This window comes from Columba livia, chromosome 1, assembly GCF_036013475.1.
Source record: "Columba livia isolate bColLiv1 breed racing homer chromosome 1, bColLiv1.pat.W.v2, whole genome shotgun sequence".
Lineage (NCBI taxonomy): Eukaryota > Metazoa > Chordata > Aves > Columbiformes > Columbidae > Columba > Columba livia.
The window spans coordinates 165518271-165545912 of record NC_088602.1 but is presented as its reverse complement, the minus strand read 5'-3'; the positions used below and the strand labels follow the sequence as shown (position 1 = coordinate 165545912).

Genomic DNA, 27642 nt, shown 5'->3' with positions numbered 1-27642 from the left:
CTGGAGAAGATATCGAGATCTTGAGCTGCCCAGACAAGGCAGCGCTTTTCTGAGTCTAGAACAGTTGACATATCTTTTTGATAACGTTATCTAGTTCATATAGCTTCCTCTGAAGCCTTATACTATGTAGAATATCTTGCTGCTCTGTAATGCTTCTTGTCTAAGCATTACCAAGTGCTGTACAGTCAGACCTCAAAATATTTCTGGAAGATAAATTGTCCTATAATCCTATGTTTATAGAAGAGTAAAGTGGAGCGCAGACTGGTTAAATTGTTGCAGCAAATCATTTAGCAGCAAAAATCCATAGCTGGAGAGGCGGTACACTTCAGAACTCACGGTTCTCTCTGTGGTCAATGGGAAGTACAACTTTACAGTTCTAAAAATGAATTTTCTGGTCAATGCTCAGCATCGAGCTCTGAGTAATATTTTCTAAAAGAAATTCTGTGACTGTAAAGATTGCCAGTCTTTGATATGGTGACATACCTGTCTCCTTCAAACTTAGTGTAAAACATTATTGGTGAAACAATAATAGTTGCAAAATGAAATCCAGAGCAGAATTTTAGAAGGAAAGCAATTCCTAATCAGAAAGCATGTTGCTGCTTGCTGTCTTCAGAGATTGATTCTTACTATTACACTTACATGTGTAGTTACACCTCTTGTACAAGGTCCTGGCATTCATGGATATTTATGCCTCTAGGGTGTCTTCCCAGTGTTATGAGCACATTGTTATATCTCTTATCCTTTGACTGATACGTGGCAGGCTTTGGGCTAGAATTGGTCTGCATAATTATTTGCCTGCTGCTGCTGCCAAAAGGGTATTTCTGTGATTTTGCAATATATTGCTTTCCTAGTCCTTGCATTGAGGTACATTTCTTTCCAAAGTGAGATCAACCCCCGGGAAGCTAAAGGATGCAAAAATACTAGTTAGATCAAAAATCAGAGTTTCATTTTTTATTAATGTGATGGATCACTCATGCTACACTTTCTGAGAACATGCTAACTAATCTTTTACTGCCACCAGTAGTACAAGTCTCCTTCTTGAGACTGCAAACAAGTTGGCAGCATTCCCCAAGGTCACACATTTCTGAGATATTTTTTATTTATTTATTTTTTCCCCTGAAAAGGGACATTTTCTATTAACAGCAGAAGTTTTGCTTGGTGCTTTACACAAAATGGTGGAAAACTGAATTTCAAGCTCTCTACAGTAATAGTTGCTTATAGTTATTGTACCCCACTCTAATGGGTCCTGTGTTGGGATTGGGGCTTCCAAGGTGTTACAAGACACCAGGTAAGTAACAGAGACTGCCATAGCTACAGCTGTAATAAAGCTGGTAGGAATATACGGGAGAGAAGTCAGATAATGAGGTCCGGAGTGTGGAAAAGGGCCACAACCAGTGGTTGCAGGTGGGTCACAGGGTTAAGAAGGACCCTGGTTATAAATCTCTGAATGTAGCAAATTCTGGCTAGGAAAAAGAAAAATATCCAAAAATCTTATTCCCATCTCCATTATATGGCTTTTAGGCCCAATGTTGTACGTGCAAATAGGAGGGTGGCTGCACAGCCCTCTCCAGCACTCAGAAGTTGTTGACATTGGGCCTGGGCTTAGCCAGAAAGGTCGGGCTGCCCCCCGCTCTACCCATGGGTGGCTGTTGTGGCTGCTTCATTTCTGCTTGGGTTGGTAGGGACACTCGTTAGCAGACAGACAGTGTCTAGAGTACATTTATAAAAAGGTTATTCTTCTCTGTGTTCATTCCCTTATCTCATCTTCAGTCATTTGCCTTTTGTTGCCTACCTTTATTTCCTATCAGCATTGATGCTGAATGCTAACTACTCTGGGTGAATTGGTGAATCTTTTGAGGTTATCACAAATTTTATGGGCTCTAGGCTTATTTTCCACATCTATAGTCGTCCTGCAGAACACTCTGGCTCCCTGAGCTTTTCCTCCCAGCCTTCAGGATTAGGTTGGCTGACAGGCCCAGGAGCCTGGAGATTTGTATTTCTCTTTTTTCTGATATAGGAGGCTCCTGGAATCTGGGCAGTGTTAGGCTAATGCATGAGAGTCTGTAAGAACGGCTCAGACCAAGGGGAAGCCTGATTTTTGAAACACGCTCCCTCACCCACACTCTCATTTGGTGACTCTGGGGATGTTTCTTTGGCAGGGTAAGGCTGGTCACTCTCTGTGGGGGTCAGTTCTCCTCCCCTATACACCCAAGGGCACAGCAGCAGGTGTTATTGGGGCAGTTTCCCCTGGTGATGTGTTTGGATGTCTGTGAGAAAAGCGGCACTGACGTATAGTGGGTGATTTCCATCCTCTCGGTAGCTGGTGGGGAGCTGAGGAAGAGCAGCTTCAGGAGATAAGCCTCCTCTCCAGCCTCCTCAAGAACTGCTGCTGTGCATGTGTGATGACACCCAGGAGAGCAGTGTGCTGGGGTGTTGGGCAGTGGAACAACAGGAAAAATGCTACATAACTAGTATGGAATTGAGAATGTACTTGGGAAAGAGGCTTGGGGTTTCATGAAGTGTGCTAGGACAGTTAGAGCAAGGAAATACTTGACTCCTGACAAAGAATGCATTGGAGTCTTGATACCTCCTTTGGGGTGAATGGATAATATCTGACAGTCACTGGTGTGTATGTGCAAGTTACTGCAAAAGAACATGGGTTGCTTTTATGAAGATGTTGCAATGCATGTGGGCACATACCTGTACTGTGGACAGGGTCAACATTTTTCAGTATCAGCCTGTCTAGTGGGATGGGCTGGTCTAGGACTGTGCAAAACCCACCCTCTCTGATGAAGGACTGCAGCTCAGGAGTGAGGCAAGGACAGACAGGGACTAAGCCGGTGTCTGAGCCCCCGTATTTCTGGGAATAGAAAATGAAGTTGGTTAGCTAGTTGTCTGCCATCTGCTCATGAAATATAGGCACTAAACAGCCCTAAATTATGTGCTTTCTCTTATCAAAGGTATTGAGACAGCTTGTTTGCCTGAGGAACTTCAGAAAAAAACTCCTCAGTACCTAGAGCTCTCCTGCAAGGCGACACCTTGTACTAAAAAAGGCACAATAGTAACACAACACAAGTCCACAGGCAGAAAAGAGTCAGTTTAAGGTCTTTTTTGACCCCCACCCCCCTGTTATTTTAAGCAGGACTTCCTCTATTTTTCTTGGAACTGCGCTTCCCCATCTCCCATCACATACATGCAGAACACAGAATTGTTGGGGCTCCAGAGCATTTGAAGCCCTTCACAGAAGGTTCACCAACACATGTATATGGGGCAACCCCCAGAGATTTGCCTGTGAGCACCAGGTCCCTTGAATTCCTGCTTCCTTCGTGCCCGCCCTGCCATTGCTAAGGGATGGTGCTGCTGGTCTAGAATCTCTCACTACATGCCTTCTCTATCTCCTACAAAAGCAGAACACCTGCTTCTTAAAAAAAAAAAAAAAAAAAAAAATCAAACCCAATAAATCTTTAAATCAGACACAAACTTATTGAGATTTTGAACAGGTCCACTTAGCCTTAATTTATATCAGCTTCATCAACTTAATTATCTAGAGGAACTCCTGCATTGAAGCTTTAGGAATGTCAGATCATCTGTTTTCTTTTTTTATTTTTTTGTGGCTAAATACAGGGATGTATCACCTGTAGAAGTCTCTCTCTAGCATTTTTCATCAGTAATAACTTTGTTAAGAAAAGTCATGGTTTCCATTTCAAACTAGGGGAAATCAAAGCAAAGAGAGGCAACATACAACAGGCAGTGTTGGAACTGAGACTGAAACCAGCTTTCCAACAGTTGTGATATCTCTGGGGTAAAAATTTCTCCATTTGCTGGACTGAGTCACGAGGGGAGCATCAGAAAACCTCTTACAATCCTGAAACTTTTCTGAGCTTCAGGAATCTAGCACATCAGAACAACACCAGGAAAATATTAAGATCTTGTAATGTAAATTCTGCCTGTCATAGTGTTCCTGTAACATACTGAGACTAGAAGCAGGGTTTAGAATCAGTGTTATGGTTTGCTCTTTGCATAAGGAACTATCACCTGTTCTTCATGCCAATTAGACATCTTGTATTTTTATCATTAGATCAATCTTCCAAAGTACATTCAAAATACTTACCAAGCTAAAAAAAACGTAACTCAACAGTGGATATCTCTATCCATTATTACCTTTTTGTTACGTTTCATTTTGGTAATTAGTAGAAGATCATCAAACAGGAAGAGATAGACGTCAAGGAGTCTTGTATTTTCTGAGGGGAAAACAAAAAAAATCAACTTGGTGGCATGATTATTTTAAGGAAATGCTACATCTAAGCTACAGGCATATCTATGAATCACTGTGTCTTACAAAATGCTTTTATCAAAGAAGCATGATTTCCATCATAGTACACAATTACTCATCTCCTAGTCTGTGCTTTCAAATGTAGTGCTTAAAAAAATAACGTCTCTTGATGAATTTGACTACTATTACTTGTACCTTGCAGCAGCTACTTCATTATGAAAAAACAACTGCTTACCTTCTAGGAAAAGTGACCTGGTGTATTGTCAAATACAACAATCAGCATGCTATGAACTAGCAAATCCTACCAGATAAACAGTGAACCTTCTGAAAACAGCAAAGACAAACAGGGAAGTGCAAAATTTTCCTGGTACATTTAAATGTTGCCCTCTTCATAGGCTTTTGCAGTGATGAAATGTTAATTGACAGTATCACAAAAGCCTTTCAAAAACGACACAAAACAGTATTGACTTATCTTTTCTTCCTAGCTTAGATGACACAAAAATATGAAGAATATGAAAACAACTGTCTGTGAGAATGCTTCAAAGTCTTTTAGGTTGATCTCCAAGCCATGCTGAAAACTTGAATATTATTATAATAAACAATATGGAACAATTTAACAAAAGGAAGAGTATTTTTTAAACAACTTCCTGCAGGAAACCTGGGCTCTCTACTGAATTTACAGAGCTTTGTCCTTTGACATCTTTCTTATTTATGGCTCCTTCTATCCCTTTCCATGAATCTTTCTTTTATTTCACTTTTTACTCCCAACTTACTGTCCTAATTCACTTCCAGAATCACCTCCTTTCACTGCTGCAGGCTTTATTCTATATAGTGTCTTTAGTGGCTAGTCTGTACTAACAGGATATCTCTTGGCATGAAAACTTGGCATGAAATGCCCAGCCAGCCTTCACAGAAAATGAGGCTGGTCAGAGCTATTGCTTCCAGGCAATCTTGCAGAATCCTAAAATACTTTCTTGGGTGTTTGGTTCTGAAAGGTTTGGTTTGGAAACTTCTTATCTCATTAATGTTGCACAAAGCAACATCAGTAACTACTGAAAACTAAAATTCTAGCTAGGTCATGTTGCATGGAGAATAAAGAAACTACCACAAGGACCTTGTTATATGTCAGTGGGGATTCAGAAGATGACAAGTCAACCTGTATTAGACATCTTATGAAAACTACTCTTCTGTAAGTTTCCATGAAGTCAAAAACGTGTTAGAGGGCTCTCCACAGCATCTCTTGCACAGCAGTAGGCTTTTGTGGGTGTTACACAGGAAAGAATTATCTGTCCTAAGCTCTGTCTGCTGCTCTGGACAAAATTTTCTGTTTCTTTCGTTTATACTGTGTTCACAGTCATTGAATGGCATCAGTTGGAAGGAAACTCTGGAGGTCTCTGGTCCAACCCACTGCTCCAAGCAGGCCAAGCTAGAGCAGGTTGTTCAGTCAAGTTTTGAATATGTGCAAGAATGGAGACACTACAACCTTTCTGTTCCCCTGTACCGATATTTGACCACCCTAATTGTTAACAAGTTTTTCCAGATATCTGCTGGGGGAGTACCCCACGCTGCAACTTGTGTTGTTATGTCTCATCCTTTAGCTCCATCTGCCTTAAATTAGGCAGTTGAAGACAACCGTAATGCCTTCCCTGAGCCTTGTCTTTCTACATGTGAACTCACTTCTCTCAGCTGCTCCTATTCTCAAGTACAGGATTACCAAAAAACCTCATGCAATTGTGGTCTCAGTGATCTCAATTTAATTCAAACAAACCCAGTTCACCTTAACACAAAATTTGTGTGAGCCTGTTCAGAGTTGTGACTTTAGAACATGCTCTTTTCTGTTGTGCAGCATTACATGTGACTTGTGATTTCGTTTTTGTCTTTAAAGATATTTCATTCAGACAAGTGGCCAAATCCTAGGCATTTTTATTGCAGATTGCAGGCAGCTGGCTGTCGTGATGGGTAAGAGCTATGCTCATAACTCCCTTCTCAGTTTTCTAATGAGGTATTGCAGAAAGAGATGTGGACACCTGGTGGTCACCCTTACCTCCTGCACTGGGGGCTGGTGTCTCATCAGGAGGACAATGAGTGCAGAAGGAAGGACTGGTGGGAGAGGACTCTGGCTTTCTTCCTCCTCTGCCTGCCACCCCCTAAACATCATAGCAACCTTTTCTTCAGCTGTCCCTGATATTGTGCCTTCTCCTCTGCTTCTAGAATTCTCCTCATGAGGGAAGGAAAAGAAAAACACTGAAAAATGGAACATGTCCCTTTTGCTGCTCCCTTTACAACAATGGTGGTGGGAAACAAAAAAGTGTTGAGTGCTTATTCTCTTCACCTCTGTTCCTGAGAAGGTGGTGAAGGAAACGTAAGATATGGGATGTGCTTATTTCTGTCAAACAGTTGCTACAGCCCTGCAGCCAGCTTGGCATGCAGCTTCTAGCGTCCTTTCAGATGCTGGTCTTCTCCAAAATGCCCAGGCTCTGCTTCCTGCTTAGGCAAGGAGGAAACCCCCCTCTCCCGAACAGGTAGAGATTCTGCAGCAGCTCCCCAGCAAGCAGCAAAGCAACTGGTCTGCTACAAAATGATGCCTGTGTGTCTGGAGACACGAGTCTCTGCTCTGCCGGGGTGACAGCAGCTGTGAGCAGCACTGTAGAAATCAGCATCCTTGGGTGGGACAACTGTGCTACCCGTGGAGTTCATGGCATGTTGTAGGAGTGCTCTCTTCATAAAAAGGAAACCACCTGGCAGGATAGCACCTTCTTGTTCCAAGCTGTCCCTCAGAACAGCAGTCTTAGCACAGGTGAAGTATGAAATAAAAATAGCAAAAACCTATGGACTTCTCAGTAATTTTTGATGAAACACATAGCAGATATATGAGGTATGTTGATTTCAGTCCCCAGGCATGTGGGACACCTTGTATAGGGCAGTCTAAACTTCCTGATTTCCTATTGCCATGTTCTTGAATGTGACAGTAAAACTCTCCCTTTGAGTGACAGGCATTGGCCAGTCCAGTTGATTTATTCAGCACCTGGCAGACCGAACATCCAGATGTTATAGTAAAACATCATGCAGATTACCCATCCTTTTGGCTATTTCTCAGTCTCTCTCTTACAAGCTGTACATTTGTTTTTTCTTTCCTGCACCTGCCCAAATACTGTTACAGAGGTTCATTCTGGACCCGCCTAACAAAATATGATTCTGTTAAGCTAACTCCTGATATTGGGACATTTAGGGATATTACCTGCTAGTGTTAGCCTCCCTTCATGAAGGAGAAGTCTGTTCGCTGAAGACAAGATGTTTTCACTGCTGTTTTCTCTTAAGCTTTGCTTCAAACACTTGACCGAAAAGAGAGAAAGAGAGAAAGGAGAATCTCGCGTATCTGATGATGAGATGGGAGGCAATCAGCAGTTAAACTGAACACACATGGATTGCTATCTCAGGCTAAATACATCACACAGCTAACAGCTGAGCATGCCTGTGTTTTTTCAGCAGAACTATTGCTTCAATCTGTTTAGGCTTTTGAAATGTTAAGCTGGGTTTTTCTTTTCTGGAGTAAGTTTAATGATTTTTGCAGATCTGCATATAAACAGGTATAATCCTTAAAGTGTCACCCACCTGATGATATTACCATAATGATGCTTAAAGTCTGTTTGTATAGGTGAGGGGGTAACCACAGCAGAAAGGTGCACATGTTCCCAGGTATGCTGTGTAATTTTTTGCAATGCTATTTAAATGTAAATAGAAATTTCTTTGGCTCACCTTGTGAAAGAGGTGCATAATTTCTATTATACATCATATCTTTACAAAAAGGTAGTAATACTTGCATCAATCCCATTTCATTCTGCCCCCTAAAATAAAGCATTGGAAATTTGTCCCGGATCGTATGACTGTACTCTCTTGGATGCCAGCAGAGAGCAAACCGTGCAGCCATCCAAAGTGCTGTGCAGAGCCTGCATGTTTAGATAGTGCTTGCAGTGCTCAGGCTGCAGCTGCTCCTGTGAGAGCAGAGCCACTCCCCAGTAACTAGGATATAGACAACCAGCCAACTTCAGACCATGCTATATAGATAAGAAACTAAACCTTCCACAAGAAAAAATGCCCTTTAAAAAAACCCACTTACCTCTGGGACAAAAAATCTCCTGTCACGATCCCAGACTTGAGGCCAAATTATGACCTCTTGCAGCTGCTTGAACTTCTGAAAGTTGTCCAACCACTTGACTTTACCTTCCAGATCCCCTGAAATATGTGAAACATCAGTTACTGCCAAGGCTGGCAAAAACAGTTGTGTTTCTAGATGATGCTGAATGCTGATTTTCTTCCAGTGGAAGCCAGAACACCTCACATGTGAAGCCCTGGATGAAATCTTGGTATCATTGTGAAAAATTACTAAACTCTTCCTAGGTCAGCAGAGCCAGAATTTCAAACTATGCATTTAAACAGGTTTAAATTCACTGTTAAATGCAAGGGTTATGTTTACTGGTCTGAATGAGGGGGAATCATGCAAAACTCAATAAAACTGTAATCTTCAAAAGTTCTTAAAAAAAATAAAATCCTGCCTTTCTAAACTGTCTGGGGTACTGAGAGAAAAAGAATTTTCATTACATACAGCCTGATCAACAGAGTGTTGAAGTTAATGAGAACTAATTTCTGAGGAAGTGGTGCCAGAAGTGACTGAAGTATTTAACTGGGATGGGTGCGCCTCAGAATGTGAAAAATGTGGACTCTTTACTGATTCGGTGCCATTATGGGGAAAACTTTAATGGACCTGAGGCTTAAATTCCAAGTTTTTGTGTGGAGTGATATCACAAATAATTATTACATAGACAGGCACACACACATGTATACACCAGAAGGGGAATGCTGGGACTGCAAATGTTCCTTATGTCACTGATTCACTGGTCAAAACATGGAAGCAGATCTTTGTCAGATGTCTAGGAATAAAGACGTGTCACCCCTCTATCTTTGGTTTCCTTGGCCTAGAGTTATTTAAACTCTGGAAGGACCTGTTTATTTGCCAGTAATATCCCCAGATATCCCATGGTCTTTTGAGGCCATACCTAACACTGTTGTCCTCCCAGCAGAAGTCTCCAGACTAGTGATAAAAACAACTTCTTTTTCCTGTGGGATGTGTTTTCTGTTGGAAAGTGTGCTCCTTGTGTGACCATTAGGCTAGACTCCTCACAGGGACTTGGCAGGAAGAGAAAGAGCCTGCATCTTTCCTTTAGGTGGTAATTTGATTATTGGAGTATTTACCCACAAAGCAGCACCCCCAGATTTATCTGTCTTTAGAAGACATTAACTCTCTCTCTGCCTCATCTCCAAAGGATGTGTTTGAGCCTTCAGCCTCCAGGACAGGGAGAAGGACAGCTGCAGAGAGAGTGCCACCATGCTGGGTAGCTCAAGGCAGTGCTGTGGTGCTGGTGGGCTGCTGGTTGGGATGACACACTGCCTGGAGCCTCTCCCTGTCAAGATTGGCAGGATGGGCATTTTGCTGATACACAGTCATCTTTGATTTCAGTGGGAGCTGCATGAGGCCTTTGGAGAATTCACCTATCTGCTGATGTACTGTATGACCATAAGACACTTAGAAATGCATTTATGGCTTCCTGAACAAGACTGGATTAATATATAATTTACTTAAACAAAATGCAAGAAAAATCTTCCTGGACCAATTCCTTGTTTATCCACAATAGCTAGAGGAAATCTGTAGCCATAATATTTTTTCAGCTACTTTACATGGTAGAACCCTGTCATTTAGAGCAAGGTCACTAACATAATATTTCCCTTGTGAGTACAATTTTATCCTATTAAGGATTACCCCCAGCAAATCTTCCCTAGACATAAATCCGACTGAAAGACTTCTTTGTTTGAGATTTTTCTTGATTTGTTCCCGTTTGTGAGCTGCTCTTAACTGTTTGCATGTCACTGCAGATGATTCTGAGCAAATACAAGTGACTCACTGATTTGTGAGTCCTGTGACCTTGCTTAGAGAGGCTTTGACAGCACAAGGGTGGCACCAATCATTTCCTACAGAATGAGGAAGGACTCAGGATTGTAGAAAGACATGCACATCCTCATTGCATTAATGCAGGGAGGACAGACCCATTCATGCTCAAAGGACACACACAAAAAGGCCACATAACTTGAATTGTTAATTGCGCGCTTGACTTTTCATCTTAGCTACTTACGTATGGACTTTTCCACCTTCTCTTTAAGCGACCAGAAAAAGCCTTTCTCTGACTCATCAGAGCTCCTCTTCCAGATGTTGTGAAGGAGGAGGGGATAGCGTGTCAGTCGGTGCAAAGGAGCGACCAACAGCTCTGGCAGGTGCAGCCTCTTGCACTGTTTGTTTTGTTCACACCACTGCTGAAGACAAGGAGAACCTGCTTAGGCCTCAGCTGGCAGGGAGGCAGCAAACAGTTTTCTGCATCATCAGCTGACTTTAATGAGACAGGGACCAATTAAAGATGAGCTTCTCACACAATGAGAGTGAGGGTAGCATAAAGACCCTCTAAAGGGGCACACACATCACTCCTTCAAGTTCACATTCTATGTTGCTGCTCCCTGTTTCAGATGGAGGTTTTTAAAAGATGCATATATGAGGTTCTTAGTGACATGGTTTAGTGACAATATTAGGTTAGTGGTTGGGCTCAGTGATCTTGAGGGTCGTTTCCAACCACAATGGTTCTATGATTCTATTCCCCTTGTTTTGGCTGGTATCATTCCCTTGTTTTGGTCTGTATCATTTACTTCTCAAGTTTGTCTATGGCACCACTGATGTGACACAGCATAGAGGCTGGGGGTTCTTTTGCACCCAGGGAGTGTAAGCCCTGTCATCTGCTAAGGCACATAATACCCTATGTACTGGGGTCCCACCCAGCATCTAAAAAGAGCTGATATGTAAGACATGCATTGAAGTAAAATGAAAGTAAAATATTAAGAGAGCTCTATGTGGCTTGTGTTGTGGGTTGTTTTTGTTTTATTTTTGTTTTTGTTTCTGTTTTCTGTAACAATTTCACTTTGTTAAGGTGGAGGTCTCCAAGTCAAAGGATTATGTGCAAAACATATGAATGATACAGGCTGGCCGTACACATTTTTTTGTTTGCAAAAATGCAGCCAGTTGTTCCTTTTTGGCTTCCCCTGTTGCCTGTTCAAAATTACATTTTGGAATTTCACATTTGCAGGGGAACATACACTCAGAAGGATGATCTGCCATATCCTCTACAGTTCAAAAACCAGTGTAAAATGCTACCTATACGGTTTTGCTTCCAGTGAGCTTTCCTAGTCTGATGTGAAAATCCTGTCATAAGTCAGGAAGGCCGAAGACAACAACAACAACGAAACCATCACTTTACTTTCAGGTAGATGCCAAAATCTTCTCTCTGTCTCAGGTTTTCCAAGTAGAAGACAGCGGAGGTATAATTGAGGCAATAAATCTGGTGTGTCTGGCAGAGGTCACCCTGGAAAAACTACAGAAAAGACTTGGAAACTTATAAAGAAAGAAAAATGTCATGACAAAGGCTGGAACAACAGTTTTGGTTTTGTAATGCGCCTTTTACCTGAGATTTCCTTGTACCTAGGAAAATAGGGGAAGAGGGAATTAAAGCAAAGGGTGAGATAAAAAGTAGTAAAAATGGTAAAACACCACAAAAGTGCTCAAGCAATGCATGGGAGCACAGTTCTAATACCTCTGCAAAGTTATGAAACATTCTCAGACTTTGTCCTCATTAGAAATAAATGATGTGAAATTCATGTAGAAGCTGAAGATAAAAGTCACTACCTATGCAGCAGCTTTTCATGGCCTCATAGAGCATGTCACTTTATATGCCAGTGTGTTAGCTTTTAGGAATGTTGAATGCCATCCACAATAAAACTGGGTTTTGTCTGGGATTTTGTCTGTCTCACACAAGCATTATTGGTAAGTATGCCTGAAGTCAGAGGTGAAGGGATGAGAAGCCGAGCTCCAGCCTTCCTTTCCCTTTTTAAAGTCTTTACCCTGAGGTAGGGTCCACTTCGGTATTTTCCCAGAAGTTTTCTAATGGCCTCTGCTACTAGTGGAAGTTTAGGTCCATGAGCTGGTTTTGTGTCTGTATTACTATTTCCAGCTTTTCAATCATTGCAAAGCAGTGCAGGAGATAGAGGCCCTGGAGACTCCTGTTTGGGCAACTGCCTTGTTCCCCATGCAGGCTGCCCAAAAGAGCTGTAGGGCAGCGCTTGGCAGTGGCAGGACGACTCTGTCTGTGCCTCTCTCTTGCTGAGCAGACACAGGCCAAAAGGGCAAGAGGTACTTCATTCCCACTGAGCCCTTAATTAAGCACTTAAATGCACTTGTGGGTCTGTTGCATGGATTAGAGGAAGGATCTATGCTGTGGAGTGGAAGGAGACAGGCAACATCCAGTGATGGGGCTGGGTTCTGGTCTCAGGAAAACATCTTTCATAGAGTGAGAAGCTCATGCGTGCTGTTGGCAGAATCCCATCAAGGTCTGGGCTACTGTTGCCCAGGAAAGGAAATTCTTCCCACACTTTGTTTCACATAGAGAACACCTTTCCACAACCACCTCAAACATGTCAATGAATAAAAAAGAAACCCACTACTGACAGAAGGTGCTTGAGACTGAGACCAAACTGCCTGTGACAAGTGACATGTCCTTGACTCATTTGACTTCTCTAAAACACCTGCACACTATGATAAATGGTCTGCCGCAAGGATCTGGTGAAATTAACCAAGAATACTTCTAATTATGTTACCTTTCGGAGTATGGAGCTAAAATCCATAGGAGAGTCTGACTTGCTGACATACTCCTTCGCGGTTTCAAGAAAAGTTTTCAGAAAACAGAGACTTATCTAAGTAAGGGGGAAAAAGAGAAATTAGCATCAGTGGTCTTCTGAAGTCAAGTTTAAAATAACTTTATTTCCCATGCCCGGTCTCCCTAGGGCTCCAGGTCTAATGGAGTGCCTATACTTTTCTTTCTGACGTTGCCAGATTAAGCCTCAAAATTACACCTGGAATTCTTTAATTAATCAGAAGCTAAAACAAATATATACAAATAACCACTTACATCATGATAATGTCATTTGACAAAAGCTTTGAAACAAGATTATGTTTATTCCACTTAGACTTATTTTAGGGCAGCAACTGTATTTAACAAGAACTGGCATGGAAAATTACCATACATTAATGGTATCTACTGGAAAATACTGATTGTGTATGACAGAGCTGTGACAATAATTAAAGAAGTGTTTATGGTCATTTGAAGAAGAGACTGTCTTTCGCAGTATGAGTTTGTTTCACACTATTGGAGGGAAAGGAAATTACTATACAGTGCTATAGAAATCACATATTCCCCAGAAATTAATTTTATATGTTTGCATCAGATTCCAAGGGTGCCTACACTATCTGTCAGAAATGGATGAAAGTTCGTTTGTAAGCCCACACTTGCTTCCTGAACACACTATTTGCACACAAAGTCATGACCAAACTCAGCTTTAGGCCAAATTTTAGTCCAGAAGGGAACATCACCCTCTGTGATACTGCTATGAACTGCTGTTGTAGCTGCACACACCACTTTATTTGGTGTATTTATGTGGACAGGGTTGCTTATAGGATGATGCTAATTCTTTCATTTTGACAAGGGAGCATTCTACACCTTTTACAGCATGCATTTTTTTCATGGATTCAGCCTGCTGTCCAGTAGAAATTCATGCTGTGAAATGCATTATAAAAAGACATAAAAAGTGTGGAGAGTGGCTGCATTCTGCTACATTTGATCACTGTTTTATACACAAGTATGCATAATAGACGGTCATTTCTCATCCTCATTAATAAGGACAATAATATTGGAAAGCAAAATTAAAGGGAGGAGGTTGTCAATTTGTGTTCACTTGCACTACTGGAGTGGTATAATAGACAGCAAAGTATTTGTGCCCTTCTGTTTGTGAAAGGAAAGTTGTTATTGTAGTCATTTTGCTATTCTTACTGTTCTGCTGTAAGGATTGTGCAGTCGGAGTTTGTCTTCATAAATCCTTTTAAAAGGATAATGCTTATGAGAATTAGTCTCAAACTCATGTTTCCTTCAGAAATAACTGCCAAATGAGCTCTTCTCTATGTTCAAATGCCCATTTATCTTTCGCTGGAGGCACATGAGAACAATTTGTTCTGGTGAAATTTGACCTCCACTGATATACCAAATAGAAATGAAAAACTAATTGTTTGAACTACGTTCCGAAAGTGAGCATTGAATCTGAAGAGAAGTTTTATGGATGGTTTCCTGTCTCCTTTTATTGGGCTGGTTGATTTCTGATCTTATTTTATTTTTTTACTCACCTTGTTTAACTCCTCTAAGTTTGCAAAAAGTCTCCATGAATCCACATCCAAGAGAAATTCGTTACTCTGGAGGTATTTTAGAGTACTCATAAATATCTTAAAAAACAAAACAAATACATGTTATTAACTTTTTTTGTCAATTCTCTATATATATATATTATTTCTGAAAAAACATGTTTGCACTTTAATTCTCATGAAATGATGATTTGATTTGGGGAAAGCAGAAGATGACACTCTGAGAAACTTTTTCTGACCTGCCTGAAGGCTAAATATTGGGCTTTGTGTGAGGAGGAGGGTATGAGTGATGTCCCTGGGGTGTCTCTGCAGCTGCCACAGAGGCAGCTGTGTCCCTGCTGTGCTTTCTGGCTGAACGGGGACAACTGAGCCCCCTGCAGAACCATGTGAAGGAAATAATAACATCAGAGCTGCAGTTACAGATTTCTATGGCCTTTCTAAATGCTTTCATTCCTACTCCATGCATCAGCTGTTATATAAGTTGTTACAATGGGAAAAACAAAAAGTTGGAATAGCATAAGTAGAGGGTTCATGAATTTTTTTAATCTCTTTGGATTGTTCTGTTAACCTGTACTGAGTGAAAATCGCATGTGTGTTTATTGCCTGTTTTATGTTATATAAGCTCTGATGGTGGTCTTGCAGCTGTGCTGAATGTGACCTAAATCTGAAAAAACTTTAAAAACGTAGATTACGGAGTAGATTTTTTTTGTATATGTGTGAAAAACACCAATGTAAAACCCCATCTCCCAGGTGCTAAGACTGAAGAGCTGGTGAGACTATTTGCTTAGCCTTGTGTAACTCTTACGTTACCATGAACAGTTGACCGGAAAGCTTAAAGGGGATTTACAGTGTTCTTAAAATTCCATGTTCAGAATCATTAAAATCAGTGGAATATTTCTATACTGGGAAGTACTTAGAGTAGAAGGTATCTGTAAAACTGGCTACTCAAATTCAATAGGTTCTTTCTTTGGCAGGAGAGCTTGGGAAATGGGCATGGCTGAAAAGTTTATCATTCATGGGTTACTCAAGGCTGGCTAAGGCTTGTCTATGGGTTCCTATGTCAGGCTCACCAAGCGACTTGCATGTCCTAACCCTTCCCAGGATTCACTCATTTTTCTGTCTTCTAAGAAGAAAGAGTCTCAAAGGAAGGACACTTCCATCCTGCCTTGGAACTGTAGCTGGTCCTGCTGTCCCCTTTCCCTTCCCATTCTGCCCCACCAATTCAATCCACTCCTCTGTTTATTCCCTTTACTTTCTGGTACTTCTTGTATTGCCTAGGCTAACTTTTCAGCAACATGGAAAATGTCTCACTAATCTTTTTCCTTTGGCTAATAAGAAAACAGTAATTGTGCAGAATAAGAGAAATGTGACAGGAAGATATTTGGGGAAGCTTCCATCCTTTTAAATGAGTGCACTAACTTTTGAAGTGGGGTGAATGTAAAGAGTGTAGCTATTCTTGTAACAGTGTATAGTATTTTTGTCCATATTTCAAAGCTCTCAAAATTCACCAGGATGGAGGCAATTTGGAACTTTTGGGAGAGGAGCTGTTTTTTAGTTTGCTTGTTTTCTTGTAACAGTAGAACTACAGGTCTTCTGAATTCTCAGGTTTTCATGCTTTAGTCAGGATAATCTAACCATAGCTCTATATGAAGTTAAATGAAGAATATAATGTTACAGACTAGTGGTAGAGAAATACCCGGTATAGTCAATTGGAGAGTGCCTTCAGAGTTCGTGAGAGGAATAGTGAAGTATCATCTGAAAGAACTGGAAGGATTTGCAATCAGATGGTGTTTACAAAGCACTAGAAAGTGATGTCTAGAAGAAGAGATGCCATCAGGAAGACAAAAACCAAAGGAAAACATCCTGGAAGCAAGATGGTCAGGCGAGATGCAGGAGAAACAGCAAGTGCTTAAGTCATTCCCCTGTAGACACCCATAGAGAGGTTACAGGTGGCTTTATGTCTGCCACGCTGACAGAAAGGCAAATAATGTTTCATTATATTTGAGAAACGAAATCTGAAGTTACCATCTTGAGAACCAGCAAATGATCCAGAAAGTAAGTGCATTCACTTGTGAAAAGTTCCCATACTGCTTCTTCTTTTTTCACTTCCAACCGGCTGTTGGCATCTTTCTGCTCAGTCTGTTGCACCTTTATAAACTCATGCCAAGATTTATTCTATTGATTGAAGAAGAAAGAAAACCACTGACTGTTACATCAGCTTCTTCAGACCTTATGAAAAGAATCTGTGATCTATTTGCCCAGGTAAAGAGCCTGGCTGCCTGTATTAGTGATCCATCTTCTGGAAAATTAAAGATTCCTTTAAGAAGATTAAAAACCCCCTGACATTTTCCTCCAAGGTATTTATAATATAAACACACTGAACTGAAAGTAATACAGTATGATACTCTCTGTTTGTAGGATGCTGTATCAAAAAATACTGGGCAGCGTGCAAATGCTGAGGAATTGAATCTGTTGTGCTGCTGCTGCTCCTGGAAAGCAGGGATGGATGATAGCTTCCCATTTTCCAGGTGGATAAATTAAGGTACCAAAGGACTAGATCTTCATAGGTACTTGGAAATTGTTTTGTTTAGTCACAAGGTAGCCTCTATCACCTTCCTGACCTACTCACAAGTCAGACATTCACATATAAGTTAGGCACTAACAGGAGTCCTCAACAACCAGTTCCATGGGAACTGCACACAACAGCCTGCCACGAGAAGAAAAAGGTTTGCCCTGGAGGGGGAATGGTGTGAGATGTGGGCTATCTGAATGTCACCCTGGTAGCCCAAGCTTAGGTCCCTGGAGGCAGGGAGCCTTGTTTATCTGGCAGACAGACTTTGGTGGGATTTCTGGAGCTGAACCTTGGTGTTGGCACTGACTTCTGCATGGCCACCTCTGAACATACCCCTAAGGCAGCAGTGGGGGTGACTGTGCCCCATGTGGCAACTTTTTGATGCTGCAATTTTTTTCCCCAGATCTGCAGGCACTGCTGAGAGGGTTGCCTTGATGCCTTTTTCTGAAGGTGGTACCTCCTTGATTTAGGACAGTCTGGAAGCCTGGCAAAATCCAGGTGGTTGTGAGGACCCTTGCTAACCACCTACAACACTCACAGTTTTGTCCTTGCCCCTCCATTTCAAACAACAAAAATATACCTTATGCTTATGCATTAGTTTTGCAGAAAAGTCTTATATCCAGATTAATGTAGGAAAAAATGGCAACTTTAACACAGGATTTTAATCTACATCTCTAATTGTCCTTGGTATAGTATACTATTTTGATACCTTAAAGAAGAAAAAATCGTATGTGCTGCAGTCTATGATCTCAACGGCTGAAAGACAGTTTTCCAGATCAGATGCTAGCTTCTGTTTGTCTTTACCCTGTTGAGTGACAAAAAAACAAAGTCCCAATTTATACAAGGACCCCTTGCCATGATCTGTAAGGAGCTTGCCCTTAACTGAGTGATTTCTTCATATTTCCAGGCTCTCCTACACACAGATGAGACAGTGATGGCATGTTTATTTGTAGCTATGGGCAGAGTGTGTAGGTGGCTTAGGTGTGGGTGTGTAAAATCTTATTTATGTAACACAGAAGTCTTTGGCAGGGCAAATCATTGGTATGGCAACAGACAATGGGCTACCCTCAGCAGACAAAACAAGTTAAATATTTTGCATCCTTCAGCACTGTCGGAAGTAGGGGACAACAAACCCATAGTTGAAATCATCCTTCTGCCATAGGTATACAAATCTTACTTGTTTATTTTATTTAATTTTTTAAAAAATTTATTTGAGCTACACATTGAAAAAAACTCCTTTGGTTATCTGCAGAGCACTGTCTACAAAATGAGCTTTTAGAAGTCTTAAAAAGCAGGAAGAGTTTGTCTGTGTGAGGGATCATGAAATAAAAACAATTGTTTTTGGTTTGGCTTTGTTTTTCAGGCTGACAGTGCCATGTAAAAATTTTAACCAATATTTATGAACTTTAATTTAGTGCTGTGTGCATAGACTTATAAGGTGTTTGCCCAAGTTTTATCTGCTCTCTGGAACTGTATACTCTTACTTCATGGATTTCTATTGTCTGAATTTTAGGCACTGAACTCAAGCCAATTTTGAAATATGTGTTTGATTATAATATATGAAATTCAGAGTTTAAGCTCAACTTTTAGATTTGAAAGATAGCTTGCAATGGAGCAAAACCAATAATGCAATTGTATATATATACACTTAAGCAATGCACCAGCAAATGGGTTTTCATAAATTAAATTCTATGGCATTTAATAGTCTCCAAAATAGCTTTTGGCTAAATATCAAATGCATTTTATTGCAAATTTCAAATATTTTGGTGAATTTAAAAATTCTCAGTTTTAGGCCAAGCTCCTTCAAATGCTATAGAAATGCTATCAAATGAAGTGGGAAGTCCTGTACATGCTAATATGAGTATTTGTATTGGTTTCACTTACACAAACTCTTCTTTGAGGCTTAGAAGATAAAATGCAAAATATATTAGGGACTGTTCACATTTACATGTTTAGGGGTGCAAATAATCAAAACCATTTGCAAATTATTTTTTAAATTATGAACAACACTCAAAAAGAAAATTCAGATCCTATATTCAGTTAAAATTTTTGTAACTGGGAAAGACAAGGAAATGTGTTGAACAAGGAAATTAACTGAAGTGTGTTGGTGTGTATGCTTTTACTGGAGACTGTGAGGCTTCCCACAAGGACAGGAAAGGTCTAAGAAGGCATCCTAAAAGCTACTTTGATAGGTAAAGCCTATAAGCCTTCCATGTGAGTGGGAGTTAGGCAGATACTCCAGAGCTCTAAGGTGCTAAGGTCTAGGCTGTCGCACAGAAAATACAGAATACAATTTGGTCAAAGAAACAATGCGACTAACTCACCCACCTTGTGCTTTCTTACCCCGGGGAGCTCTACAGGACCTGTTGCCACCACTGAACACCTCGAATGAGTGCTCTCCACTCTGCCCTCCTGGTGCCACGGGCACCTCTCCTCCCACCAGCCACGAGGATGGGGACCTGCAGTGCTGACTGTGTTTTCACATGCATCACATGCAGTGGCACTGCTGGCTGCACTGAAACCACCCAACCTTTAATGCCCAAGCAGTCCTAGCATGGGCTGAGACCTCTGACTTCAGCTCATCGGCTGGCTGCTTTTCTTCAAGGGCAATAAAGTAAATTTACTCAGGTTAGTTGCAAGAGAAGGTAATATCAGTGCAAGGAAAAAAAAAATGGTGAAATACTCACAGTTCCTCTTTTGGCAAATGGCCACTTTGGCTTTTTGGTCTCTAATGGGTAAAACAAACGTGTTATCAGTAAAGAAACGTATAACTAAAAATAAAACTGTAATTTATATGATTTTAAACACTTATTTATTTATTTTTTAGGTGAAGCCTGATATACCATACGCTACTTGGCTCAGATTTAATACTTGTGTTTAGGCAATTTGTGCACCAGACTTAAAACCTATTAAGCCTGTTGGATTCCTTCCAGCAAGAATTATGTCTGTCTCTGGTGGGATCTTGGATGATGCTAAACACTCCCACTTGCTGCAGATGATCAGTGTGTGGTTGCCAATTCTTTACATGGGAAAACAGATCATACCTCAGGCCAGTTCTTGAAGATATCTGTTGTTTTGAAGCAAGAATTAGGCTATGTCTGCTCATTAGTGACATCTTGGAGCTATGCAGGTGTTTAAAATTCCTATGGATAAAAAAAATCCTACAAACCATAAGCCTCAGATCTGTCATGGGACTGCCACAGTGGTGCAGGTTGTAATTCATGATCCTTAGTGAGGCACAGGGAAAACTGGAGATCTAGATACAGGAATTCACTGACGAGAGGTGAGGAATGCCTGTGTCTGTTCAGCAAGAAAATTGAAAGAGCTTTCTAAATGTGGTACCTTCCTCCAGGCCTGTGTATGACTGGGAATCACAGTTAAAATGTTCTCCTTTTGGATTTGTAAAGCCTTGGTCACACTTTCAGGGGATGGCTGGCTTATTTACTGTCGTGAGACTGCTGGTTGTGACCTTAACTTATCTATTTTTTGATAAAATTTTATTATCTGGTCACTTGCTTTTTCTGGTTTCTGGAAATCACACTGCACACTATAAAATACTTCACAATAGATACCTGTGGAAATTGCTTGCAGGTCTACATTTCAGTGTTGAAATAGCTTGTGAGTAACCTCTAGCCATAAGTTGGGTCTGCTACACTCATGATTAGGGTGGAAACCGTGGCATGGGCCACTCTCGTCCCTCTACTTGAAGCTGTGCGGGTAGGAATTTGTAACTCAGCTGCTTGCAAATGGAGATCCTGGCCTGGGCTCTTGTTGCTCGTAACCTGTGGAGGAGGGAGGTGATCCACATCCTGCATTCCCTCATCTACCTCTTACATTTTGCATTCAACATCAAAATGCAGGCAACGCACAGCAAACTGAGGAGAATTTTAAAATGAGGGATACAGTCACTTCAGCGTAGGGTAACAGAAAACTTCACGGAGGCTGTGCTGCCTTGTGTTTCATCATTGCGTTGATCCTTCCTCCACATCCCACATCCACACGTATTTTAGTCATGGCTTTTGCTGGGCTCAGAGCAGCAAACCCCACCCTGTGTCTGACCTGCACTTAGCATCAGGACCGTGTGGGGTAGGTAGTCCAGGGCACTGTCTGACACCAGGAGGTCTCCAGGGAACACCTCGAGTCCCGGCAGACTCACCACCACGGAGCTACGTCTGCGCTCAGCCGATCTGTGAGATGCAACAACAACACACTTCATCTCTCTCTGCTTGTGGTGCTCCTTGCTTATATAGGAGGAAATGAGCTAAAAAACTAAATCACAGTGACTATGATGCAATGTGTGAAATGAACAATAAGTAGAAAATTTCATTGTTTGACAGCGAATATCTAATTATCTTTCCAACTCCCCATCATTGCTGAGATTAAGGTGCTTATGGCCATGGCTTGCCTCAGATAATAGGTACTTTAAGAATTTAAATATTAGAAATTCCTGTTTTTCTTCTGAGATTAGGCAAAAAGTGAATGAAGATTTCAGGATTTGTGTTTTGGCACTGGAGTCAAAAAGAGCAGTTAAATATCATGTCCTTAGCTGATATAGGGGTTGTCATTATTTTAACCTCCCAGAACTCAGGTGATTTAAAGAAAAGGCAGCATACTAATGAAACAGTTCAAATGCTGTTTTGGTGTTTTTTAATATGTAACCTTTTGGCCAGTTTGTGCTATTTTCTTTCTGAATCTTTATGGCATTTTTCTGCTAATTCAAAAATTTTGTACTTTGAATATAATATGACTTAGTGGCCTTGCTGATTGAAAACAAATGGCTCCAGCTATTGTTGTAACTGACGGAGGGCATTGTCCAGGATGTAGATCCATCAAGTGAAGTGACAGGCGTTCTGTATCCAACAATGTGTTTGTGCCAGAGGCTGCTTGCATTCAAATACAGGAATTATTGGTGCACAACAAAAACCTTTTTTGGATTTTTCTAACAACTCACACTGATACCTAATTAATTGTGCTAGGGTACTCTTGCAAGGTGATGAGTGTCTATAACTTTTTTTCTTCTGTATTTAAGCAATTAATACATGAAGACTGCATCAGATTTCAAAGGGTCAGTAATTAAGTAGCTGAGGGAGGCATGAAATGTTTGGGTATATATAAGAATTATCTTTTTTAGTCATCATTTATTGTATATAGTATTTTTGGTCAGTTAAATATAATTATTTTTATTTTTTTGCCTAGGCAGATGTCTTACTGTGAATATTTAGCCATATGCCAGCACCTCTTGTGAAACCTGGCAGGTATATTTTTCCCCTTAAGTGCATGAATAGTCACTTGACAACTTATCAACCGGGAGATTAACTTTGAGGCAGAGGACTGGGATTTGGTATGTATAGCAGGGCATGGAGATGATATTTTTTGTTATGATCTGACAGTGACATTGCTTGCAGTTGCTTTATCTAAACCAATTGAATTGTGCGGGTGGAAGGAAAGTCTGCTCCTAATAACAAACAGAGCTGTAGGCCAACAGGAAGGCCAGGTCTAGGACCTTAACACTTGAAACACAGGCATACTAAGGATTTACAACTAAGTGTTGAGGAGTTTACAATGTGCAATGTATGAGTTCTCTAAAAGCTTTTCCTTTTCTGGTAGTCCTACTGAATAGGGAATATAGGATCTGTTTATTTAACATTGGGGATTTACAATGAAACTCTGAAGTTTGTCATGAAATTGAACCTAACATGTGGTTTGAGAGCTTTTATGGATGGGGTCTGTTTCTCGATTGTCTGCAAGCCCATAGCAGTGCAAGAGAGATCATTTCCTGGTGGGGTGCACTTAGTGCTACCCAGTACAAATTTTAAGTGCTGGTAACAATTGTATTAAGATGCTTCTGAAACCTTTAGTAATTCCACCATGCAGTTTCTTGGGCAGCTGGATAGTTATACAAGCCAGATGCTGCAAAATAATACAAGGATAATTCTAAAACTTGTCACTCCTGTACAGGGGAATTCAGGAGATCTATTTCAGGTTGGATTCACAATAATTTTTTTAAAATGTATTATTGATTCTTAAACTATCTAGCCTTTTTCAGTTGCAGAATTTATTTTGAAGCTGGACGTTATGAAGATTAGTAATGGGAAACAGTTTCATTGTAAGCGAGTTAAACAGTGTTATTTCTCTAGATCAAAAAACCCCTTGAACTTCAGAGACACATAGGTGTAAACAAGCTCTTCACATAGGTATGCAAACCTGTGGAATGTGGGAGCATGCCAAGGTCACTTGCATGTGTATCTACAATATACCTCTGCAATCTAATATGTCTGGTCTGATTAATGATTTACATGCCTAAATTGTGCACTCATGCTTCGCAGATGAAGGTACAGGTATCTGTGATCATCTGGTCTGATGCCTGTAGACAGATAGGTTAGATGTTCTTGTTGTTTTTACTGGAGAAATGAAACTACAGAAGTATTGTGCGATGCAATTTATCAGTTTTTTAGTCTCTGTGCAATATTCTACCATCTTTTCATATCTGCAGACTCTGTAGTTTTGCCTTTTAATTTATTTTTGTTTGTTTCTTTGTTTGTTTTGGTTTTTTGTTTGTTTTTATGGAGGGGTATCTTTGTTTTTTGTTTATGTTTTTCTTATTAGAGGCAGGGGGCTGAAGCACTTGAGTGAAAGAAACACTTGTACTTAGGGATGAACTCAAGTACCTAAGGAGATAACATCTGCAATAGTGTCTGTTTTAAATCTACTTGTTTTGTGAAACAAGATAATGTCACATGTTTTCATTACAAAGTTATGGAAAATTATTAAAGACACTGAAGTAGCTCATGGTCTGGAAAAACAAGTATCCTCAGTATACAGTTGTTTCTAGGGCACAGAAAGTTTCAACCAATTGCTTTTTAGATGTCTGTGTCTTGATATGTTCATAATCTTAGCCTAACAAGACCTTTAGATGTCCCAGGGAATAGACACCTATATATAAATCACCTTACTTAAATAATGGATACATTATTTAAAGGAATGCCTACTAGGTGAGAATAAAAGCAACTGAAGAGGCTTCAAGGGTCGACATTTAGAAGTTGGTCAGAGTTCTGATAGCTGCCAGGTGATGACACTGTCACCCAAGCCACTCCGGGAGGTATTTGGACTCCCTGATTAAAAGAGTCAACATGACACTTCATGGGCACATGAGACATTAAAGAGGAAGAGGAGCACCTCAGGATAGCTGAGCCCAGCTCCCTTAACTCAGCAAAAATGAGCTTCTTTGGCAGTTACTGAGAAAACTTCTCATTATCTAATTGTCTTTAGGAAACAGTGAAATCCAATTTTGTACCCAGCCTCCGATATGCTGAACAAGGCAAAGAGAAAATGAGCTCAGACTAAATGAAAGCTTCTGTTTTATCAGCATTTCATTTCATGGCAACACTGGCTTTAGCATCTCAACCTGTCTCCACCACACACAACTCACCCTGTACTGCCCCCTGTTCCTTTTTTGTTTATTTATTTTGGCTGATAATTTTTAATCAGCATCTGTTCAGCGTGTTCCCATGCTGACAGAGGTGACTGATATTCCTGATTGATGGTTCTGTTGGGAAAGGCTGTTTAAAACGAGCATTGCTACTTTAAGAAAGGCTTTTGAAAGTACAGCCTGTGAGACAAGAAATAAAATCATAATGCATCTTCCAAACAACTTTTTCTTAATCTTTCCTGCTGGTGACTGTGGGGCAAAGCTTGTGTTGTTCTCTGTGTGATTTCTTAATTTTAAAATGTGTCTGGATGTAAGTCCAGAGCCAGTATCTCAGCTGGCATGTAGCGGCTTCCCTCTGAAGCTGCCAGGCAAGAGGCACCAAGAGAAGATTTGTACCTTAAATGTTCAATGTTCTCCTTTTTTAGCCATTTGCATTCAGTATCCTTCAAATTCTCCCCTGAAGTTTGCCAGGATACACAAATCTTCACCCCGTCAGTGAGATACACTTATGTATTACAGTTTTGGGTTGCATCAGTGCAGACTCTTCCCAAAATAGGTGCAGATCATTTGTTTTCACACCAAGATGCAAAGTTCTCTCCCTTCTCTCCCTATCCCCTTTTCTACTGTAAATTCAAAATGCTAAATAGCTATCTGGAGATTGCAACAATTCAGAAAATCTAGGAAGCTGCTTCTGCTGAGAACATGTAGACATACACACTTGTTAAGCCTTGTGTAGGGAACTGCACTGTGTAATGACTCAGACTGTAACAGCCTGCTCCAACATACTCAGTCCCAAACACGGTCCTGTTTGCAAACTGCTGGTTATAACAGCTTGCACTTGAAAAACGGGTAAACATTGGGAAGAAGGGGAGATACAGCTCAACTAATGATGTCTACTGCTTTAAGAAGTGTAACACATTATGGTAGAGTCACAAAAGCAGTGTATGGCTATTTGTTGTGAGGCTGTCTCTGTGTTCCCCAAGCCTTGCTCACCAATGCCAGTGCTTTTAATGCATGTCACACACCCGCACGCCCCACCTGAAATCTTCAAGGGGATCACACAATAAAGTGAGCACTGCACCATCAGTGAGACAGGTATGGTAACTAAGGGAGGTACTAGCTCCTGCTTCCTTGTTGTTTAGTAAGAAAATAAACTTCATTTCTCTTCTGTAAACATTTTAACATCTTAAGGAAACAAACATGGCTGAATCAAACTTACTTCTAATCAAGCTTTTACTTTCTGGTAATTGCTTGTGAGAGCTTGATGCAGTTCACTGCACAGATCTACAGTACGTGACAACTTATCTTGCCTGCACTAACTTACAAAATTCAAGTATTCTTCTTAGTTTGTAGGATTAGAAATCCCCCCATCCAGTAGCAGTCCTAGCTCTGCTTTGCTCATGTGTGAGAACAATATTGAGCTGTTCTGCTAGCTTCTTTGCTCCCTTTTCCCTCCCACAAAGTTTTGAAGAATGTCGTTCAAGATTATGAGATGTTTCACATTCTTCAAGCTGAAATTTGACACTGCTAATCCAAACAGCCAGACCTTTCGGCAGTTGGTTCCTGATGCAGAGCTCTCCAATGGTCCAGCTGAAATATTGTGTGAAAGAAAGCTAAACATGTCAGGGAGAGGGCCATCTTTGAAAGCAAATCTCATTAAAAAGCTTAGTTTAACAAGCTGGTGATAAGCATTTCACAAAGAAAATCTACAAATTAAGGTTGAATTACACATACATGTCTCACTGTTCAGTTTTGTCTTAGAGTGAAGTAGTTTCATTAAAAATGTGGAGAAGTGAAACTTAAAATATGACAAAACAAATAGACGCATACCTTTGTACAGGCAATCCATGCTTCTGAAAGAAAGCGAGATAGACCTGTTACTTGGTCAGAAAGGAAGCAAGCAATCTGAATTTATGAAAAAAGTACTCATTTGTTAAGAGAAATGTGCTACATAGACTTAGACTTTGGCTGATTATTTTCGTTGTTCTGAAGAAATGAGAATTCATTTGATATCCAGAATGTTTTCTGTATTTGAAAGGGGGGGTGGGGACAGTTTTTGGTCTGTGGCACAAAGCTAACTGATCAGCAAAGAACTATACACCTCTTTGACACCATCTGTGTTCAGTGAAATGTGTGTGTAGGTGCTTTGCGTAAGGACAGAGTCAGGCTTGTGTCCAAATTTAACTGCTTGTGCAAGTAATGCAAAGTGTTTGAGAGCAGACATAGTAGCAAACCTGGTTTCTGCAGTTTCTTTTCTTTTCTCCTTGAGGTGAAGTTATGGAGGACAGCTAAACAGTCGTTGGTCACCAGGGAAAGACAGAGGGTTAGCTCCTCCACTGCTTATTTCTCTTTGCTGACTTTGGCACTCACTGCATCAGTGTTTGTTTGTTTGTTTGTTTGTTTTGCTTTGTTTTTTGTTTTGTTTTATTTTGTTTTTTAAAGAAAAGATGGCACAATTGCTCACTCATTTATGGAACTGAACATAAAAATGGAAGGGCTGGTGAGTGGCAGAGCTAGGTAAGTGGAAGAAAGGGAGTGAAACGTCTTCCCTTGGTAGTAGTAAACCTTAAATTTGGCTTTAATGTCTTCATTCTTTGTTTTATTTGGTTTGTAATGTTATTCAGTAAAATCGAATAGAGGACTGACCTGGTTTAAGGAGAATCCTGCTGAAGGACCCTGGAAATAAAATAATCTTCCAAAAATCCAAGCCAGAAATGGATAAATTACTTGGTCTTGTTCTTCCATGGCCCCACAAACATGTATGTGGGCCCACCATGGTGAATGAACAGAGGTGGAAAAGAGTGGCAGAACCAAATTAGGCCAATCTGGTCACCAAGAGAGAAGGCTGAAACCATTGTCTCTTGCTGATTTAGAAGGAAAAATCTCCCTTCCTGATGAGCGTAGAAGCTACTCTGTTGTATCAAAGGAACTAGGGCTGGGTTGCAGTTCAGGTTAAGAACTGTGGTTTTGTTTTATGCACTGGGCCATGAGGGACCAACACTGAATATGTAACACTGAAAAGGAGGTTGCAC

At 40.6% G+C, this 27642-nt stretch overlaps 1 protein-coding gene across 2 annotated transcripts in view; it reads right to left on the bottom strand.

The window, feature by feature from the left end:
• The window catches only part of PLEKHG7 (pleckstrin homology and RhoGEF domain containing G7), a 34611-nt gene that overhangs the window by 4174 nt on the left and 2795 nt on the right, over window positions 1-27642 (bottom strand). For both annotated transcript variants that reach the window (XM_065042659.1, XM_021295624.2), the window contains exons 3-15: window positions 26441-26463; window positions 21241-21368; window positions 19869-19909; window positions 17891-17986; window positions 16635-16784; window positions 14595-14690; window positions 13019-13114; window positions 11626-11739; window positions 10459-10633; window positions 8391-8506; window positions 7512-7605; window positions 4162-4241; window positions 2701-2860 (exon numbers count right to left, since the gene is read on the bottom strand). In XM_065042659.1, the coding sequence (XP_064898731.1) occupies window positions 2701-2860; window positions 4162-4241; window positions 7512-7605; window positions 8391-8506; window positions 10459-10633; window positions 11626-11739; window positions 13019-13114; window positions 14595-14690; window positions 16635-16784; window positions 17891-17986; window positions 19869-19909; window positions 21241-21368; window positions 26441-26463 (1369 nt within the window). The remainder of the gene's footprint in view (window positions 1-2700; window positions 2861-4161; window positions 4242-7511; window positions 7606-8390; window positions 8507-10458; window positions 10634-11625; window positions 11740-13018; window positions 13115-14594; window positions 14691-16634; window positions 16785-17890; window positions 17987-19868; window positions 19910-21240; window positions 21369-26440; window positions 26464-27642) is intronic.